The sequence below is a fragment of the Polyergus mexicanus genome, unplaced genomic scaffold (assembly GCF_030449975.1).
Source record: "Polyergus mexicanus isolate NDT 795.1 unplaced genomic scaffold, iyPolMexi1.0 SCAF_16, whole genome shotgun sequence".
NCBI lineage: Eukaryota > Metazoa > Arthropoda > Insecta > Hymenoptera > Formicidae > Polyergus > Polyergus mexicanus.
Window position 1 is genome coordinate 346,747 of NW_027223336.1, and position 21,213 is coordinate 367,959.

General features: G+C 34.2%; 2 protein-coding genes across 5 annotated transcripts; one reads left to right on the forward strand and one right to left on the reverse strand.

The window, feature by feature from the left end:
• Positions 1–526: 526 nt before the first annotated feature.
• Positions 527–4,586, forward strand: LOC138940261 (zinc finger protein 189). Of its 3 annotated transcripts, none has more exons than XM_070308983.1 (5): positions 527–960; positions 1,912–2,233; positions 2,336–2,608; positions 2,698–2,880; positions 3,081–4,585. In XM_070308983.1, the coding sequence occupies exons 1-5, from the start codon at positions 796–798 to the stop codon at positions 3,449–3,451; spliced, it is 1,314 nt and encodes a 437-aa protein (XP_070165084.1). In that variant the 5' UTR covers positions 527–795; the 3' UTR covers positions 3,452–4,585. The 3 variants fall into 3 exon arrangements, with proteins under 3 accessions (XP_070165084.1, XP_070165086.1, XP_070165085.1); XM_070308985.1 differs by lacking the exon at positions 527–960 and adding an exon at positions 1,222–1,297 and having other exon boundaries at positions 3,081–4,586; XM_070308984.1 differs by lacking the exon at positions 527–960 and adding an exon at positions 1,382–1,637 and having other exon boundaries at positions 3,081–4,586.
• A 389-nt stretch (positions 4,587–4,975) lies between these two features.
• On the reverse strand, positions 4,976–15,407 carry Sam-s (S-adenosylmethionine Synthetase). Of its 2 annotated transcripts, none has more exons than XM_070308675.1 (9): positions 14,573–15,407; positions 11,966–12,043; positions 11,437–11,559; positions 10,714–10,826; positions 8,566–8,709; positions 7,946–8,164; positions 7,646–7,828; positions 7,341–7,474; positions 4,976–7,161 (listed from the first exon to the last, which is right to left on the reverse strand). In XM_070308675.1, exons 1-9 carry the CDS (start codon positions 14,685–14,687, stop codon positions 7,056–7,058), a joined length of 1,215 nt encoding a protein of 404 aa, XP_070164776.1. In that variant the 5' UTR covers positions 14,688–15,407; the 3' UTR covers positions 4,976–7,055. The 2 variants fall into 2 exon arrangements, with proteins under 2 accessions (XP_070164776.1, XP_070164775.1); XM_070308674.1 differs by lacking the exon at positions 10,714–10,826 and adding an exon at positions 9,809–9,921 and having other exon boundaries at positions 4,977–7,161; positions 14,573–15,392.
• Positions 15,408–21,213: the final 5,806 nt, after the last annotated feature.

The following is a 21,213-nucleotide window of genomic DNA, read 5'->3' on the forward strand; positions in this document are numbered from 1 at the left end:
TATAGACCTATATTATATCGAAGAACGTAACGGAATTATGCGTGTGACACGTTTCTCATTTGCCGCGGGTACGTCTTCCGATCTCTCGCGCCAACAAAGGTCAGAGGAGAGGGAAGGAAAAAAAAGGCCAAAGAGAAATGTATAAGGGCCGCTTACCGGGCAGGAGTTGCCGAAGTCGGCGCCGGATGAAGGGTGAGGTCAGCGAGGCTCGCATTTCCCGCCGTTGGGAAGAATGGAAAATCAATAATCGCAATCGCCCTTACCGACGACGCCATTTGCCCCACTGCTTTTCTTCTTCTTCTTCTTCTCCCCGATCGTCGTCATGCGGTTACAGCGCCAGCGGGGAATATCGTCATCGCTCGCTCCGTTTCTCTCCCGCTCGCCATTGCGCCGAGTACGCGTCTTTCTTCCTCTTGCGAGCGTGCAGACAAATATGGCGTCCACGTCCACATCCACCGACGTAAGAGGTCGCGGAGGTCGGATCCGTCGGGGTCGCGAACGCGCAGTGCTGCCAATTCGCCGACAGCGCCGCCATTGACGGACGACCGCCATTATAGATTCCGTTGTGAGTGACCGAGTCTCGGCGTTGGTGATCGCGAACTTCTTACGGAAAACTCCGTCGCGTTTTCGACATTACGCTCCGTCGTACACTTGCCGAAAATTCGAAAAGAATATTACGAGATAAAGATAGAGATAGAGAAGAAGGAAGAGAGAGAGAGGCCAGATAGAAGTTAAACAGATAGATCGTCGAGAGGCGCGGAAACGTACGGCTCACCCACGGCCGGAAAAGCGACGATGAAAACGTACAGCAGGAAAAAGGGCGACAGCCCGAGCAATGTGATCATTCATGTGAACGAGTTGTGCCGACTGTGCTTAGGCAAGGAGGAGGAGATGGTGCCGATCTACGACGACGAGACCGTACCGTTGCCGCTGCGTATACTCGCCTGCGTCAACATCGAGGTGGGTTTTCGCGGTCGTCCGCGAAATTCTACGTCGTATTTCGATCGCGATGATAATCAGCCGAGGCGGCTGATCGAAAAATAGGAATCTAGTTTATCTCTCTGCGCGCACCGTACGGCGTCCTTTCGCATTATCTTCCTACCTTCCACCTCCTCCTCCCCCCGCTTGTCCTTCGATGTGAGCGCATACCCGCCTAGAACGGTATATAGATTTCATATACATATGTGTATATTTACATACGAAAAGAGACGCGCACACACATACAATACATCGATGAAACGCCGTTGCGCGAAGCAACTACCGGCTTTACCGAGTTATCGACGAACTGTGGCGATAGGTACGTCTTTACGATAGCTCCGTCTCGTTGCAGAGACCTAGACTGCACCGGGGACTCTGCGTTCGTTTACCTTACGGATTTATAGAAATCTGTAATAGTACCTCGGATACATATAACGATCCCCTATAAGCGTCCCGCTGTCCGCTGCTCGACGTTGTAAACAAATAATCGTGGCGCCCATTGCGATGTAGTAACTGTAGTAATTGCGAGCCACTTTTTTTGGAGGTGTCATTCAACGTATCATGTTACGCGGTTCCCATATGAATGACGATCTCTTGACAGAACGTAGAAAACAGGATCTTCTATATACATGGACAGATTTGAAATATTAAACACAATAGTTAGAAATATTGGATAATTTTTATATGAATACTCAATTAGAATGTTAATTGAAATATTAATTTCTCCTTTCTCTATATGTCTTTCCTTTTATTAAGATCGTTTACTATTATATCTTTAGTATATGTATATTATATATATATATATACTAAATAAAAATAAACGCATTGATTTAAATGTAATGTACTGTTAATGTGTAAATTAATGTTCTACATGTTATATATATTTTAATATAATTATAACTGAAACTGATAACTTTGATGTTAATCTTTTAGGTCTACGAACAGGATGGGTTACCTAACATGATATGTCATCCGTGCAAATATCAATTAGAAAAATCCTACCAATTCAGGAAAAAATGTCAGGCTGCAGATGCCAAACTCAGAAAACATATGAAGTTAATACAGCAATTGACTGGGCAGGACGAAGAAGGTGAAAACCAGGATAGCAACAAGGATGATTCAAAGGAATCTACTACTGGCAAACAAGTTAAACAGTTGTTAGCCGATCTAGTTTCGACCAAAGGTGATAATAGCCAAGCAGATGGAGATCCAATTGAAGTGACAGAGGAGGAGCTTGTTGGCGGATACATCTTGGGTGTGTTTCTTAATACTAGTAGAAAATTAATTACAATAATATATTTAACTTATATATATATATATATAAATTAAATATATTATTGTAATACATTATATATAGGAATGAATTCCGAGAATCCGGAAATGGAGGAAAATGTTTCGGAGGATCCAGAAAACATTACATTGGTGCCTCCCGAGGAACGAACTGCTAAAGCGAGATGCACAATCAGAACAACGCGTATCAAGCAGGAACAAGAGTCCGAAGATGAAGCGGAAGAGGTGCAGAGAGCAATCGCGAACGCAGACCACAAAAATGTTTACATGATGGAACTTACTAGCAACAATTCCACTCAAGGGGAATCATTGAAACTGCAGCCTATGGGTGACACAATAGGTAAGAAACACTTTGAAAATACATTATCTGAAACAGAGAAAGAATTGCATAATTAAAATTGTTATAAATATCAAAATTGTATTGTACAGTTGATGCAAATCCAGAATTGAAAGTGTTCAAATGTGATAAATGTCCGAAAGCGTTTACCCGGAGAATAATGCTGAAAAGTCATCAGTCTGTACACTCCACACAGAGAGGTTTCACATGTCAAGCTTGTGAAAAATGGTTTCCGACAAGATCCGCGCTGGTGAGACATGAACGTACACATACAGGTTAGTGTTACTTCATATTAACTTTGCTCTTATTGAAAAAATTTTAATTCCTTAGATAGATTAATATCCTAATATTTTTTATTGATATACAGATAATTGCATAATATACAAATATATATAAACGTACAAATATATATCTATATCTATTAAGATTACTATAGAAACGCATGTGTGTGCGTTATTTCTATTTCTTCTTGTAGGCGAAAAACCATTTGGCTGCAATATTTGTCACCGCGCTTTCGCGCAGAAAGAGATCCTATTCCGTCACTTGATGACACACTCTGGTCAGAAACCCTTCCAGTGTCAGCACTGTGAGAAGAGCTTCACACAGCGGGAAGCTCTTAAAGTGCACATGCGTCGACATCAGAAGCTGAATCCGAATGATATCCAGCTGCACCATTGTCAGCTCTGTCCAAAGGCGTTTTGTCATGCATCAGGTCTTAGCAGACATTTGGTCACGCACACTGGCAGAACGTACAAGTGTGTCGAGTGCGAAAAATCTTTCACTGATAAGAGCTCGCTGTTGAGACATAGTCGTATCCATGCGCCCAAGAAAATCATAGCAAATTGAGCAATGAACTTTTGTTGTTCAGTTTGCTATGATTTTCCTGGGATGTCCTGTGGGTACGAAGATATTTCTTTGAAACTAACAACCAGAATTAGACTTACAATTAATAAGAGAATTACATTAATAAGAGAAATCTCCAGAATAGATTTGCAAAGAAATTATGGTTATTTCTTTGCAATAGTTTAATCGCATAATCCTTATATGTAAGTAACATTTTATTTTAGAAAGCATTACATTTTTCTATCATGGTCATCCTTGTATAATTGCTATGGGAAGTGTGCGATTTGAAAAACAGAATTTTATCCAAATAATATTTTTGTATATATATATTCTTTCAAAAATACAAAAACACATAAGATATGTGGAGTTTAATATTTAATGAATTTGATCACCTACACTACACTATACTATACTGATGCACAGTGAAAACATAATGCTATGTATGAAGTTATTTGAATACACAGGCGTAATATAAACATTTTGATAAATTCTAAATACCTAATATTATCGTCGTTATTTAGTAAAATATACATTGCTTATTTCATTGTCAAAGTGCTTATATTGTACCTTTGTGCTTAATATAGCAGTCTTCAGTGTACATTGGTGTAGTATAGTGCGGATGATTAAAGTGACTTTTCGAAAACGCAAGGAGTTTTAAAATATCAAGAAACGTTAAATGCAATGTCGAATAAAATAAAATCAGGTACAAGTCTTAATAAATAATAAATATTTCAATTACTCGACTAGTTTTTTTGTGCAATATATACAAGGGTGATTGAAATAAACCTGTTTAATTTTAAGTTCTGAACATTCATTCAAATGATATAGTTTTGCTTTTACAAGATTGAATCCATACTACAATCTATTATATTTTAAGTCACATATAAAATTAATCTGGAATTATTAAGTAATTGCAACATATTAAAAGTAACATTATACAATCAAGTATAGCACATTTAGCATTTTTGGTACACTATTAAATGCATTGATTTATATAATTTAGTTTTCTACTTAAGGCAGCAATATATAATATAATTATGTATTATAATCTTGTATCTCATTTATTACATTCTTATAACTATAATTTTTTTATGCATAAAAAGTAAGTTTATCTTCTATGACTCCGTATCATGTATGTTTATAACAATTCATAATTGCTGTATATACTTTTAAATATAAGGATATATATATTTCACATTGGAATTTATTTCACCTACAGTTGTACACATATACACACACATACATATAAATCATTCTTTATGTATGATTTCTATAATTTTTTAAATCCATATATTTTTGTGCTAAAAAAATTTAATTATGGATATTATAGAATTTTGTATAAATAGTAAGGGGAAAAAGAGAATACCTTTTTTTTTTAATGTATATAAGAATACCTCTCTTTGAGAGACATTTCTAATTATAAAAGAAAATAATATAAAAAGAGAAATTTTATATATTACATGTATATAAAAATAAGTTCTACTAATGAGGATATGTCATATATGTTTTATTTAAAGCTGTTTTACTGGATCGTATGTGTATCTATAATATTTTACACTTTAAAAGTATTGCTATAATGTAACAAAATGTGCGATATAATATATGAAGGCTATTTTTATTACGGAGATTATATATATTCTACATTTTTTGGTAATTATTTATACATCTCTATATCCTCAAATATTGGAGAGTGATACACAATACGTGCAAATGCATATAAAAGTTGCTCGCTATGTTTGCGAAATATAGCCAGTCGCAGTGTCTGGTGCAACAGAGCTCATATTGAAGAAATATTTACAGAAAATGCAATATTGGTCCATTAGATGCAAATTATATGTCATTGGGAAGATTGAGGAGTCAAATGCAGAGAGAGAGAGAGAGAAAGAGAATATATAATAAAATAAATGAGAGTAAATGTTGTTTCATTAAAAAATCCGTTTTATTACGTGTTTTTCTTTTATACGATATTTTTTGTGCACTATTACATACATACATACATACATATATACATATATATATATATATATATATATATATATATATATATTGCCGATATTATAATTTACGTCGCAAATCGCACATATTAAACCGACAGAGATTAAATCTTTTTATACAATTTCTCTATATTTGTTTCCCATTAAAATCTTCGATAATATGTCGGACAAATAGTGTCGGTACCAAAAACAATTAAAAATTCTACATTTTCGAGCTCCGTCACACGATCTATGCTGGATCTCTATCAAGATTAGATCTTTTTTTTCTTTTAATATTTGTTTGCTATAATTAATCTACTTAGTTAAAACTGAATAGCAAAGAGGGAAATGACCACATAATATTTAATAAAGCAAACACATTCGTGCTATACCATATATTCACGCGCACTATAAAGTGTTTTAACAATGGTTTTTCTCACCGGTAATGTATTGATCCGATAATATATGTCGCAACTATTCCGTGAAACTCTCGAACATAACTCCCGAACACAAGCATCATTTCCTGCTTTGCTATGTACACGTTTGCCAAAGACACGTCATTGTCATCAATTTATATTTTCCGACATTTTTACCATTTTAACAATTGTAATAATTGTAATAAAGATACGTACACGAAAGACCGATCATATATATGTGTATATATATATATATGGCTAATTGTCGAAATAAAATAAAAAACGCAAACTTACCGAGATTTGCGATTTATATTTTCATGCATTTGGAAATTAGCTTACTGTGATCAGATCGGAGCATCAAACTTTCATGTACGTGTGAATGACTACTAGTATCGTGCTAAAAATCTATGGATTGCAGTTGTATTTTTTAATCTGAGAATTCGTATCAATGTAACGGCTGTTTATACATTTCTTTTTCTTGCAGATGGAAAGTTATTATCATTTGCTCGCTCTAATAGTTTTTACTTTTTTTTTACTTCCACATCGTGCATCAGCGATAAAATCATAATCTGGTTATGCCAGACTGAATTATCTAATTGAACATTAAAGAAAAAAGTTTTCATCAGGATGTAAACATAGGCTTACAATATGGGGCTCCGTAACAAATTCGGTTCACCCCTTTCCCCGCGCGAATGCGTTTATTGTACCTAGAATGTTATTTAACCGTGTTATTGAGAGGCATTATCACCCGAAGAACCGATTCCGCGAAAAGTGAAGGAAGAAATGTTCATATCCGCGTGTCGGATCATGAACGAGAGATTTGTACTATATGTCTGTCATAATAATATATGTATACAATAACCCCGTATATTCTCCACGGAACGAAAAAAAGAACTAGAAAAAGAATCCTTTTCTCCTCCAATTCTTACTAACATATTGGCATTGAGAAATCGGTGGATTCAATGATAGTTGCGGCACAGAGATCGAAAAAATTTCCAGAAAAGGTCTTGGGCGACATCTTTGTCATTTAATATAACACGGTTACTGAATGAGAGTGAGAGTAAGAGTGAGAGTGAGAGAGAGAGAGAGAGAGAGAGAGAGAGAGAGAGAGAGAGAGAGAGAGAGAGAGATAGAGATAGAGGCAGAGAAATAGAAACGTTTTATCGGATGTCTAATTAATCGAAAAACACCAAAGCCAACTTAAAACCTACTCTCTCATCAATCGAGAATCAATTTTTTTGGTTGCTCCCATGTGAAACCATCCCGTCCGAAATGACCGTATGTACTGGTTTGTTGGTAAATAGGATTGCGGAGATTCAGCTCTCTACATAAAAATATAGTTATATATTTTTAATTATAATTTAAAATATTTTTTTTGCTTATCATCGATAAAATATTCTACGATTCACCATGATATATGATAAGACATATTAAAAAACAATGTTTACAGTAACAAGTTGTTTAATATATATTTATAATAAAATGTATAAGAAATATACATACTTGACAATCTTTCCCGGTCGCAGATCAAAGTTTTTGTTCACTATGTGTAAGAGCTCATTCTGGGAGCGTGTGGATGTGCCATAATCGAACACTGTGATCGACAATGGTTCTGCCACCCCAATGGCATAAGAGACCTAATGATATTTGTAAATATATTCTTTATATCAATAATAATAGCAACTTAATTGTTATTCTTCATATATGATATATCATATATAATCGCACATAGAATCTTGCATTGAAAAAATTTTTACATAGATATTTCATCAGCTATAAGAATATCTTAACATAAGTAAAAATGTTACCTGTACAAGACAGCGCCTGCAGAGACCGGCTTTTACCAAGGATTTTGCGACCCATCTTGCAGCATATGCAGCTGATCTGTCAACTTTCGTAAAATCTTTACCGGAAAACGCACCACCACCATGCGCTCCCCAACCACCGTATGTATCTACGATAATCTTCCGTCCCGTGAGACCAGCGTCACTCTAAAAATTTGGATAAGGACAAATGTCTCAAGAAAATATAAATCTCATTAAGATTTTACTAACTAATATTAATATTATTTACATTGTGTAACATTTAATTTAAGACTTTGGCAATACCTGTGGTCCACCAATAATGAACAGTCCACAAGGATTCACGTGAAAGACTGTTCTGTCGTCCAGGTATCTCGCTGGTATCACTTCTTTAATAACTTTCTCCATAATTGCTTTGCGTAGTTCATCTAGACCGATTTTTTCGCTATGTTGCAGCGACACCACAACAGTATGAACTCTTATGGGTACACAAGCCCCATGATCCATGATATATTCGCAGGTCACCTGTCATATATACAATATAATTACACACTTTATAATTATATTACATTAGTCCAATATTATAAAAAATATCAAAATATTATTTTATAATTAATGGATTATTCTCAGTTAAATATTGACATCATGGCACTCAAGAGTAGCAAATACTATAAACTCATCATTGAATAATCACATTATTGTATATAAATTTTTTTTCTTATTGTAATAAGTCAAAGGTTTCCAAGTACAATAAATATCGGGAGCGACTCAGAATCGAATCCCGATCTTTGGATTTGGAGACGAATGCTTTGTCCTATGAGCCATCCAGCGACTCCACACACCAATACTTTTTTTGCTCATCTATTTATCGGCAGACGGCTTAGCGCTTATGAATTAAAATAAGTAAGAAATGTATGGAATCAAACCTGTGTTTTTGAATCAGGACGAGCCCACCATAATTCGCCGCTTCGTCTTAGTTCGGCAATTTTTTGATTTAATTTATGCGCCAATACGACCGTCAATGGCATACATTCATCAGTTTCATCGGTTGCATATCCAAACATTAGACCCTGATGGAAGAATTTGAGTTATTCCAGCTAAAATTTATGAGACATAAGCTTGAAATGCAGCAAACAGATACTACATCGTACATATAATTTTAAGTATGCAAATACGTTTTTCAAAATCAAAGCATACAGCATATTTTTACGCATAAAATAAAAGAAAGCTTATAATTTAAAATAAAAAAAAATCTCATAAAGAATGAATTACTGCATATATACTAATATTCATGTAATATTATACACAGCTGTAAAGAAGTGATAAATCTAACATGCAATAAAAAGTGCCATGTAGAGCAGAACAGTAATAATGTAAATATAGCAGTAGGAAGAGATAATCATTAACATTAATGCTAAAGTTTAGTTTACAAGCTATAACATTTCCTAGTTTAATTACATAATTACATAGACTATCTAATGAATTCAGATTACAATGAAAGTTGTGATCTTACAGTTATGAGACGGAATCTTTTTTTCGTTTTTTGACACATTATACTCTTTAAATTCAGGTTAAGATCATAAGTGGTTCGAAGGTCATAAGATTAAGATCGAAATGGTTATTCTACTGGGAATATTATGGATCTACAGAAGGGTGCTTTCCATTTAGTGACTCAAGTCGACACAAGACTAGTGAAATCATCATTTGTGCTTCTTTCAATACCAGTGAACAACAAAGATAGAATATACTCTGGGTCGACTTGAGTCACTGAATGGAAAGCACCCAGTTTACTGCGAAATATACAAATATCTTTAAATTCGTACAAAAACTTATGTACACATACATTTTACATATTCATTCAATTTTTGCACACTCTCTATATCTCAGATACATATTTATGATGCATTCACAAATGCAACTATGATGATAACGCAATAAATGTATAAGGAACACTTAGTATGTCAGTCGTACTATTTTTATTTCTACAGTAACGAAAGAAAGACTAATGAAGGTTGATAAGTGAAACAAAAAAGATAAAGTAATAAAAGTTATTTGTACAGCTACTAAAGGAATATACTTAGTAGCACACAGGTGGCGAACAATCGAAAAGAAGAAAACCGCAGACAAAGAGAAGAAAGAAAAAATTTAACAATGGGAATGCTAATTGACCTGATCTCCTGCGCCCACTTCCTCGTCGCTACGGTTTTCATGAACGCCTGCCGCGATATTTGGTGATTGAGCATCAAGCGCCAACAGAACATTGCACAGCTTGTAGTCAAAACCTGCAGAAATCATCACAGTCCGGTAAGACAAAATTATTCGCTACTGTTTAATGCGTCGGTGTCCTTCTTCTACATCAGGTCCTCTTTTACATCAATTTTCGTGCAAAATTCCGCCGTTCCAATGCACCTTGGGATTCTTGTCAGGCCACATCGATCCTAATATAATCCTAACTAGATTAAAACTAACGGATTGTTCTTTGCGTGTACAAGTTCGGATATAAAAACTGCTTGAAATATTGGATAAAAAACTCTTTGGAAGATTTCGCATATCTCGTATCACATTTTTGCATAGATTATTTTAGACATATCTTTTACATACATGTAATTCTTTTTATATTTGCGTACATATCCGAACATAATACACGCAACCTTATTTTCTAGATATGGTGGCTAATATCGGCACTTTGTTGGAAACATATCCTAGTGCTTTAATTGTTATCTATTTCCGAGATATATTTCTGTCAAATTAAACATTTCTTATACACACTATTGATGTGCAAAATATTATGCATAATTTTATGTAACGGTGTCCTACACGCATTTGTAATATTTAGATACTTGCACAGATGCTTGCATTTTTACCTGAGCATATATACACACATACACATATATACAAAGATATAATACACGCTCTGTCACACAGAATAGCAAACAAACAGATTTTAAAAACGCGTCTAAAGTTTTGAGGATGGCGGGATGGAGAGGAATTAAGAAGCAAGAACAAGAAAAATCGTTGACATTAAATTATTTTTTTGGCTCTTCTGCGGCACGGACTGAGAATGGATTATGTACCTGATCACCTGCACCCACGTCCATGTCTTGCCTGTCCGTATGGACACCATCCGCGATATTTGGGGATTGTTGTTCGATCGCCACCAAAAGGTTCAACGTACGCCAATCGAATCCTGCCATGATATGCTTACGTTACACAGTCTTTACGCATTTTTTTGCATGATCTTTTTTTCCGAAAAATAATGAGCAGAATATACGGATTATTCGATCGATCGAGGCATGGAATCCAAGTTAAACATCTCGATACATACACAAATTAAGATTTTTATTTTTCATCTCGATATATTATCAATATAAATTCAAAATATATATAATTCAAAATTATTATTTGTGGCAAAAATCGTATGTGATGTTTGGCGCTTGAATCTTTTGTGCCATAGTTCGATCGTGTAGTTTTATGATATTTAATGAAAGAGAGAAGTAAAGAGAGACAAATTTTAATAAGGACGAGGGAGCTGGCTATATATTCAGCCATAGAGCATGCATGTGTTACTGTTAAACAATAAATTGATTTCTCGTGAGTGTAAGAGTTCTAATTTTTGATGCACAAATATACATAATTAATATCCAACAAAGTGTCAGAAGCAATCGAAGGAAGTGCCAGACGTGCATTATCGAAATTACGGGTACACACACACGCGCGCGCGCACACATACACACGCACATACCACATATACGTAATATAAATTATATATACGTAATATAAATTAGCAATTATTATACCTTTCGAAGAATCGTCGTAACCAATGTGCTTTACTGTATCTCGAACGATCTTTTGATAATCCACTACAGCTTTTGACGTAATTTCTCCGCACAGAAGTATCATCCCGGTTTTCGTTACAGTTTCTGTAATAAAGAGAAAAATCGTTTACGCAAATGCTTGATATATCTCTTTGTAATACTAAATATTTATGTAGTAGAATTAAATTTAATGCAAAAATAATATACAGAATATTATATTTTATATTTTACTAAAGAAAGACGATATACATTTAAAGAAAATCATAGAATCAACATTAAGATAACCATATTTTGGAGAGAAAATTGTTTTCTTTTTTTTTTAATTTTTAAAATCTTAACAATTTAATTACTTATTTCAATAATATAAATGTAAAGCAATAAATGCAACAGTCGTCAGTTCCAGCTTCAAACTCTCTCTAGTTCAGGGTTGAATAAACTATTTATAGATGTTATAATACAAATATATGTTCAAGTGCTTGAAGAAATTAATACTGTTGTTAGTTGAACTTACCACATGCTACTTTAGCATCGGGATCTTGCTTGAGATGTGCATCCAAAATGGCATCGCTTATTTGATCGCACATTTTGTCTGAAATATAACATATAAAGGATGTTTATAAAACTATGTATCAAAAGAAATTGAAATTATTCTGCAGACAATTGAATTATTATTTTTAAATCCTTTTTAAAATTTGTTAATTTTTAATTTTGAAGCCACAACCTCTTATTTAAATTTTAAATAAGATTTCATTTTTATTTAAAGAAATATAGATAACTCATTACTATAAATAAAAATTGCATAATTTGAAAAGGAATAATCTTAAATTTTTAAATATATGTATTCATATAATACAATTTATAGATAAACTTATTATATGAAAAAATAATGATGCAATGGTTAATTTTGTCACTCTATATCTCTATCATAGATAGAATTATAATGTAAAAAAAAGTAATGAATCTCGCGCTAATCTGAGATTAGTTAATCTAAATCGCTCACAAACTCATGCTGAACTTTCTTTCTTTATCTTTGATATAATTAGAGCCGTGATGTAGTAAGGATAAAAGAGTAGTAGTAAACACATAGAATTAGCAATATACGAATATACCAAAATACAAAAGAATCAATTATATTGAAAATTATTGAAAAATATAAATTAAATAAAAAATATTGGAAATCTTACTAAATAAAGATTTTCAAGAAAGTTTGCATTTAAAATTATAGACATAAGACGCTTATTGTTAAACAAATTCGAGAATAGCGCAGCGATTTTTCTAAATTAATTTCTCAATTATCAAGGATTCTTACGATAGATATTATGAAGTGTAAGCAATGTCAGAAGCGAAGAGATTTACACAAGAGCATTTGTTACATACTCCTTATAATATAAATGTTGACATGTATATAAATAAATTTTTATAAATAAAAATATTTCTATAAAATAAATAAATGTGTATGAAATTGCATCATTTTTAAATTTCATGACGTGGTATAAGACGATATAAATTTTTTTATGTTACCTTTTTTGTAATATAACATCAGAAATAAGGAAAATTAAACTAACGATATGCAACTGTAATCTTCGTACGAGTGAATTATCAACAAAATCACTTTAATATGATGAATATTCATACGAAACTTATAGTTGCAAAATTCGCTAGCATAATTTTCCTCATTTCTGATGTAATATTCTAAGAAGAGTAAGATAAATAAGTATATAATCGTTGAACTGTAGATATAATATCTATCGTTCTCTCTCTGAGTGGTAAATAATAACATTGAAAAAGTAATAGAAAAAAAAGAAAGATATAAAGTAAAGCAATAACCGGCAGTTAGTCGCGAATTTTTTGTGATTAACAGTGAGCATTTAGGATTTCGATGATTTGAATATAACAATATAAAATACCATAGTCTACAGCAATTTTTGCCGGTTTTAATCAAAATTAAACAAAAGGGGAACAATCAGAAAAAAAAAAAAATTATAACGAGTCTAAAAATGCTAGATATATTTTATGTGTGTGTGTATGTATAATGTGCGTAATATAATTATCGGCAAAAGAGATTAAAAGGAATGAGTGATTTATTATGATGAAAATATCGCAATTTAAACCTCATTAGACAAAAACTTGTTTTCAACGAGAAATGTTGAAAAATAACCCACGCTCCCCTTAAATCATCTCGTCAAGATGACGATAGAATGCCTTGATGCAGTTACTGTCAAATTTCTTTCGTATTTCCTGGGAGAAAAAAAAAAAAAAAAATTTTTTTAGTAATTGGTCTTCCAAAACAAGAAAGAAATAAAGTTGAAGAAAAGAGATGTCTTCGCCCCAGGTTTTGAGAGTAACCATCGGAGCTAACGCTAATAAGATATATTCGGTGCGCAACCGGCGTCTATCTTCGGCCGATTACGTTAATTCAAGCGCGAGCGACTGGTGTTGATCGCGCTGCGATCGGAGCGAGCACATGGCGACAGCGCGGCCAACAATGTGCCCGTCTCGCGAATCCCCGATTGCGAGCGCGCGCGCGCGAAATTGCCGATTTTGGCGGCGAGAGAAACGGGCCGCCAAATTATTCGGCGAACGAGCCGTTGGAGGAAGCGAGACGCTCGTTTCACGATTCCGCTTCGCTCGATTACTGAGCGCGAGCGCGCGCGCGCGCGCGCGAGACCGACGCCTTTTTCTAGAACATAACCCCGGCCGTCCACCACGGCCGAGGAGGACGTGCGTTAGTTGGCCGAAAGCCAAGATGGAAAGATTGAGAAAGATCAATCGAATAATCGCGATTAGCGTACTAAGATCGTTAAGCGCGAAGGAGAGGATAGGATAGGCAAAGAGCGTGGGGCGCGTCTATATACACGCGCGTCCGCGATTACGAAGATGATCTTCTCTTCTCTTCTATAGCGGCATTACGCGATACGGTGATAGCGAAGCCGCGGGTTCAGAGCGAAAGAGAGAGAGAGAGAGAGAGAGAGAGAGAGAGAGAGAGAGAGGGGGGGGAGAAAGAGAGAGAGAGGGACAGAAAGAAATCGAAAAAGCTTTGACCGATATAGTGCAGGGTCACTAACTCGCTGGGCTCTGGGAAAGGGGTTGGCCGCGGAAAGATGCAGGCCTCGCTAACCTGGGTGTCCCTCGCCGACCGACTCCGAGGTGAACAGGAAAGTGGTGTCCTGCTGTAGTTCGGGCGGCGCGTGGCCATTCGCGTAACCGTTCATGTGATGCGCGGTCTCCGGCATTTTCCTACGTTTCGGGGTTGTCGCCGTCGTTGTCGTCTCGTTGCGTCGTAGCCGATCCTCGTCACTCAACAGAGAGACAGAAAGAGAGAGAATCCCCGCGTAGACACCGTCGAGCTTCTCTATCGTTTAGCCTGTCAGCTCCTATCGAGTTTCCTCCACGTGCCTCCTCGTTGCCGTATAGGGTTTTACTCGCGTCCCACTTCGTAGGAATTATCGTCGCTGCGGAAATCTTGTACGGATCGTCGCGATCGGCTATCTTTACGACGCGTGTTTTACCGAGGATTCTCTGTGTTTTAGGGTAGGCGACAGCGTGCGCGAGATGGAGAGCGGGATCGGGTTGCGAGCGAACGAATGTGATCTGTACAAGCACACGGCACACCGCGTAATGATCGGAATCGAGAAACGACGGAACGGACAGTACGGACACGAGCACGAGCGCACGAACACGGGCGAATGGACGAACGCGGACGAACGCGCCGAACGGCCACGGCGCGTAGCGGGAAGTGAAAGAGGTTCGCCGCGCGTTGCCGTCCGCTATTTATAATCTCGGCGCGCCAGCATGCGCGATCAGCCGGTTCCGCGGTCACGTGACACGCCTGTCAAATCGGCGCGAAATTCGAATCACTCGGAATTCGGAACTTGCTCGCTAGCGGAGATCCGTCGTGGCTCTCGCTCTCGTGTCGTCGCCTGACCTCGTAGCTGCTGCTTCACTTCGCCCTTCGTCATCCACGTGCTCTGTTCTGCAAAAGATACAATTATGCTTCACACAAGTGAAATATGCGAGCGTATCTACAAGATTAATCAAATCGGCTTGTATCGGACAGGAATTTTTCGAAATAATTTCTGCGCTCTTAAACTCATTATCCGTTTCGTTTGAGAATCGATTATAGTACCGTATGTCAATCCAAATTAACATACACATGTATTCCTTTATTTTATTTTCTCATTTTCCATGTATCGGCATGTATTAGGATAATGTCAAGTATGAATATTCCACTGTATATTTCACTGAATATCCCAAGTACGAATATTCAGTGATCTTAATATGTATATTGATTAGGATTCTAAATATAAATATTTTAATCATGTCTAAATATAAATATATAATCATATAATTAGAATATTATATAAATAAATGGGTAAAATTGTATCATCTACATTGCAAAATAGCACGGAAAAAATAGACGGAATTTATAGAATTGACAGATGTAATTTGCGGAAATATAATTTATAATTGCTATTATCCCTTGGACTAAAAATTCACGGATATTATTGCTTATTAAGCTTGCATTGTCTTATAGCAAGTAGTATTTTCATATAGCATATACGTAAAGTACGCGATAAACACTTGCATGATATATTGTGATGCCGTAACTGCATCACAATGATTATTAATTGGTTTACATAGAAAGATCTTTCTCTTTTTTTTCTATCGCGCGTTTCGTGGTAAATATTTGATGTGATAATATTTGTCAATATTATATATTGATTTTTCAACAGTGTTATCACTCGCGAAAATTTTCATTAGTCATTATATAATTTTTGTTTAGTTTAGCATGCATCAGTAATGCTGAATCATTAAAAATCAGTTAGCGTAGTCGTTAAATTGAAATCACGTGCAGAATTCTAATTCTTCTATACGAGATCTACATTTTTATAGCTAAAATTTAGATCGAGTAATATTTTGTATCTGCAACAAAACAAAATGGATATTCGAATGAATACAATTTGAAGAATGTCAACAAATAACAACATATACTATCAAAATCTAATAGCATTATTGCTGTAAAATTGACGTGTTACCTATCATTCGATATTACAATTAGTTAATTCAAATTTTGATAATTTTAATTTATAATTAGTTTTGCAAACAGAGCAAATTTGAAATAATTCTGTCCTCAAATTGCTGATTTAATTAAATTAATTAAATTGTGATTAAAACTTTCGATCGTTAGAAATTTTAAGTTTCCAAAAACGGAGATTGAAAATATCTAATGATAGCCCTAAGTGACACGATGATAAACTTGTAACTTATCATAATGCATTGCTAGATTATCAATGTGACACTATGATCTTTATGACGAATATATCGCTTACAATTTGCTCAGTCATACTTTATATTTGGAGCTTTTAACATTGCATCATGCCGAGTGATCTGTGAATTTTCAAACAAAAAGAAAGAATCTTTCCGTATCTTTTCATACCGCCGTTCGCTTTCAACACTAATCGTAAGTATAATCGTTTGAAATAGAATTTTATTTCACTCGCATATAATTAATGCGGCTTGATAGTAAGACAAATTTAGCAGATCACGTTTAACATTCAAGATGTGGATAGATACCTAGATATATCCGATTTAGATCCTTACCACCTTACCAATAACGTCAGCCTTATCAGTGTGTAATTTTATTCTCTCGCATGCCGTAATTCCCACCACGCAGATGTACAAACGCCAAATTGTTTAAACAATTGTTTAAACAATTACATCCGCTATTGTGCTTTCTGACAGAAATCTGACAATGAGTCGCGCAATCGCGAAAGACAAACCAAAATCACGAAAGTTGAACAAAATTAAGAGTCAACTTTTATCGACACTTTTCAAAATCGCATTGTGAGTGCGAGCAAACTGGTTACACGTTTATATATCGTTCGGCGGTAGATCGAAAAAATCTTGGAAGGGGGGGAGTCGATAGCCGCTATATCGAGATATTGGATGAGTCTGCAGACTTCTGTATATTATACAATAATAAATAGAAATAAATATAATATAATATAAAATATAGTATAATATATATTGAGAAGACTGTGGGTGAGTGAGTTTTACAGCAAATTGCTAGTTTCGCATGTATTCTTCGCGGAAGAGAGATACAGATACAAAAATTTGAAATCTGCTAAGATGAATTTCTGATTGTATATGTGATTTTCTCTCTTTCAAAATGTGAAAATTTGATTTGCATTAGATTGAGATATATGTATCTTCGATGAAGCGTTTTTGAGTGTAAAAATCTAATATATTAAGATAATTAAATAATCTTAAATCAAAAATTTTATGGAATTAAAAGAATCAAAAAAGCAAAGGTACACACAGGACCGATAATTTATGAAACTATGAAACTGTAAATTCAAAAGTCTATAGTTACATAAGGATTTACAAAGTAAAAGATTTGTGAAGAATATAAACTCGCCAAGGCGAGAACTCTAAAATTAGAAATTCAAGATCGAAATATATTAGATCTAAAATTGGATAACATGAGAAATTTGAGAATTTTTAATTCTTCGTTTCTCTCTCGTATAATAAAACGTTATTTATTTAATTTATTTATTTCGCTAAGATATTTTGTCCTTTAAGGGAAATGCGCTCTTTCTCTCAATATTTTATTGCTAATATAATATATATATATATGCGTAACATGTTATAAGAGTAATCAATATTATTTCTATCTTTTGTTACACATTACTTGTAAATGACATCAAAATTGTCGATCATTTTACATGTGTCAGACTTTACTTAGGTATGATGTCACAAATTATATTATTGAAAGTGAAATAATTATGCGGCTGACTGGCATTTAATTTAGCGATAGTGATTATCACCCCATATCTAACACACTCGACGTATATATATTGTACTTGGAAATGATGTCATCGAACTTAATTTAATAAACAATTAGTAATTATATATAAATACAATTATGTAATTAATGTTTCATTGGAATTTTGTTTGCGCGAATCTAACTAAATTATATCGATCGCCACAATTTTTTTCCGGATAGAGTTTCCTTCGTTATCTTATATATGCAAATTGCGTAAAAAAAAATGTCACACTTTTGCAAAAGGCAATCTGGGAACATATAAAGAGCTCATAAATTGGTATAATAATTTAAACGTATCGTGTTTAAAAACAAGTATGAATTGATTCGAATCAGATTTCTTCTTCTTCTTCTTTCCCTTTACGGCCACATCCGATGCAGATGGGGCCAACAACTGGTTAAATGCGTAATAAACGGAGAATAACAAAAAGAAAATCCTCTTTAGAAGAGAAGGAAACTCAAAAATAAGGTTCACACAAAGGACACACGCATAAACATGGGCGGCAACGAACTCCGAATCAGATTTAAATCTTACAAATACGTTTAATTGTCAATCTGTGTACATATATTTTTTTTTTGCTGAAATAGACAGCCGGAAAAAGAGAAACTTTTACTTCATTTGCGCATGATATCGAGTTACGTGATAAATTTGTGATAATTTTCGAGTAGCTTTAAAAATTTAATAAACGCGTTATTTTTCGTCGATTCGCGTTATATTGTTACGAAAAAATATGTACACGTTTATCCGCTATTTATCGGCTCTGGTTTACAAATAAATCTCCTTTGACACTAATCTCATAAAACTAACGCGAAAAACATTAATAAGTTACAGTGTTGTAAAAATTATTGCATTCGCTATGTAATACCATTGTACCTCGATGATTTTGGCATCAAACTAATCTTTAAAGAAAGTGAACCGTAATCGTAGACTGACGAAATCCTCAATTCCGATTTCTTTTTCGCAAATAATATAAGATCGCGATCAGAACCTAATTAATCAACAACGATTTATTTGCCTAAAGAGTATGATGTCGCATTCAGCTATTTTTGCTTTTCTGCTTTCAGATAACTTTTTTCAGCGATTAACACACTATTCTAAAACTGATGGACCATTAGCCATAATGAAAGCAAGTCAATATAAGCCAGTGTCAGTGATAATATTTAAGTTATAAAAATGCGTAATCTGCCAAAATTAAAAGTCATTAAAATTTAACTTTTAATATTTGAAGAATAAGACACCAAGAAGAGAGAATGTTTAACTGTGTGATACGGTTTTATTTTTTTTTACAGTTTTTTTTATCCTTTTCAAAATAAAAAATTTAAACTATAAAAAAAGTTTTTGGAGTTCCTTAGATATTTAATGCATAGGTATGCTAAATAATTTTTTAGTAACATTTTCTTTTCAATATACAATATTTATAGTCATTCATTTATAAACTTTAAGGAGATTAATTTCGTTGTACACGAGGATAAAACAGGATATAATTAGCGCAAATTTACATACTAATGACAGGAACAGATCAGCAATTTTCTATGGGATAATATATTAAGATTAAACAAACGCATATACGATATAATCTGTGTCGGCGGTAACCGATACAGCCAAGTAATGATAGCTGAAACGCTTAATTAATCTAAAAGTTATACGTGCGGTAAATATTGAAATTATCTCAATTATTTCAAATTCATATTAATTTATTATTGATATCTGAAAATTTCAAAACGCCTTTCTAAACTTTTAAAGGAAACGTATAAATGTATGTACTAAACGTGTAAACATTTTCTGATATACGTACGTAGATTTTAAAAAGATTAAATAAAATATTAATTGTTCTTTTTTTTCCTATTAAATATTTATGATCGAGTAAAAAGATATGTATTCAATAAATATAAATATAGGAAAAGTATCACAGCATGTGCGGTAACATTAATAATCATCGATACGTGAAACTGCATGAGATAGTGATATGATGAGATAAAATTTTATGCTCTCGTGTGCAGTCAAAAGCTGAAGCACAATTTCCGGAGATAAGCATCTACGTTTATATTATTGTAACAGATTATATATTTGTTATTTAAAATCTAAGTACCTTTTATCTCACTCGAGATCGTAAATTTCATTTATATCGCGTTGACGTGCACGGGGGTTGCGCGTTTAGGCGTCTGTTTAAACTAGATCAATATCGTTCGCAGGTTCATTGAACTGACACGCATATCGCGCGTACAAACCAGTAGATGTCTAATTAGCGTGATTTTCATCGTGTACATTACACTTGGATACATCAAAGCCAAACAAATGATAAAGCGATCCTTTGTACTCGTATCGTTGTTACAAGCACGATCGCAATAAAAATACATACCACTAAGCTCTTATATATCCCGAAGCTAATCGAATTTTCGCTGACATCTGTTACATAAAAATAGCATATGGAGATTTACATTTTAATTATTTATCTTAACATATTATGACATAAAAATGAAGAAATAAGTAATATCCGCTATGATAAAGCAGAACAAAATCTTTAACGCGTGAACTTTAGCTTGGTCCTTTCGTTTTATCGCAATTTTTTTTTGTGTTATTATATTTCTATAGATATATTATTATTTGTGTGCAGCGGTAAGATGCATTTATAAGTTGGTTTTTTTGACACGAGCTGTTCATACGCATCTTTTTGTATAGTATGATGCTCCATATTGTTAAAATGATAAATGGCTATGAATGTATGCGCATTTTTATATTGATTATTTCATTCTTAGCTCGCGAATTCGAAAGACGCGTTAGTGATTTGTAATCTTGCGAATCTTTACGAATGAGGATCAGCAAAATGACGAGAATAGACGAAAAATCAGCGCGATAAGTCGATCATTCTCATTTAATAAATATTATTATCTCAGCTAGTGTTCAATTCTGCAAATCATTCGACAAGTTAAGAATG

Bases quoted from the DNA above. Each gene is read 5' to 3' on its own strand.
- Sam-s (XM_070308675.1), bottom strand. From the start codon at position 14,687: ATGCCGGAGACCGCGCATCACATGAACGGTTACGCGAATGGCCACGCG. The intron at 8,165-8,565 runs GTTTGATTCCAT...TATATATGACAG, and splicing joins GTCCTGATTCAAAAACACAG to GTGACCTGCGAATATATCAT. The intron at 7,162-7,340 runs GTATGTATATTT...ATTTTTATGTAG, and splicing joins CGACCGGGAAAGATTGTCAA to AGAGCTGAATCTCCGCAATC.
- LOC138940261 (XM_070308983.1), top strand. From the start codon at position 796: ATGAAAACGTACAGCAGGAAAAAGGGCGACAGCCCGAGCAATGTGATC. The intron at 2,234-2,335 runs GTGTGTTTCTTA...CATTATATATAG, and splicing joins TGTTGGCGGATACATCTTGG to GAATGAATTCCGAGAATCCG. The intron at 2,881-3,080 runs GTTAGTGTTACT...TTCTTCTTGTAG, and splicing joins ACATGAACGTACACATACAG to GCGAAAAACCATTTGGCTGC.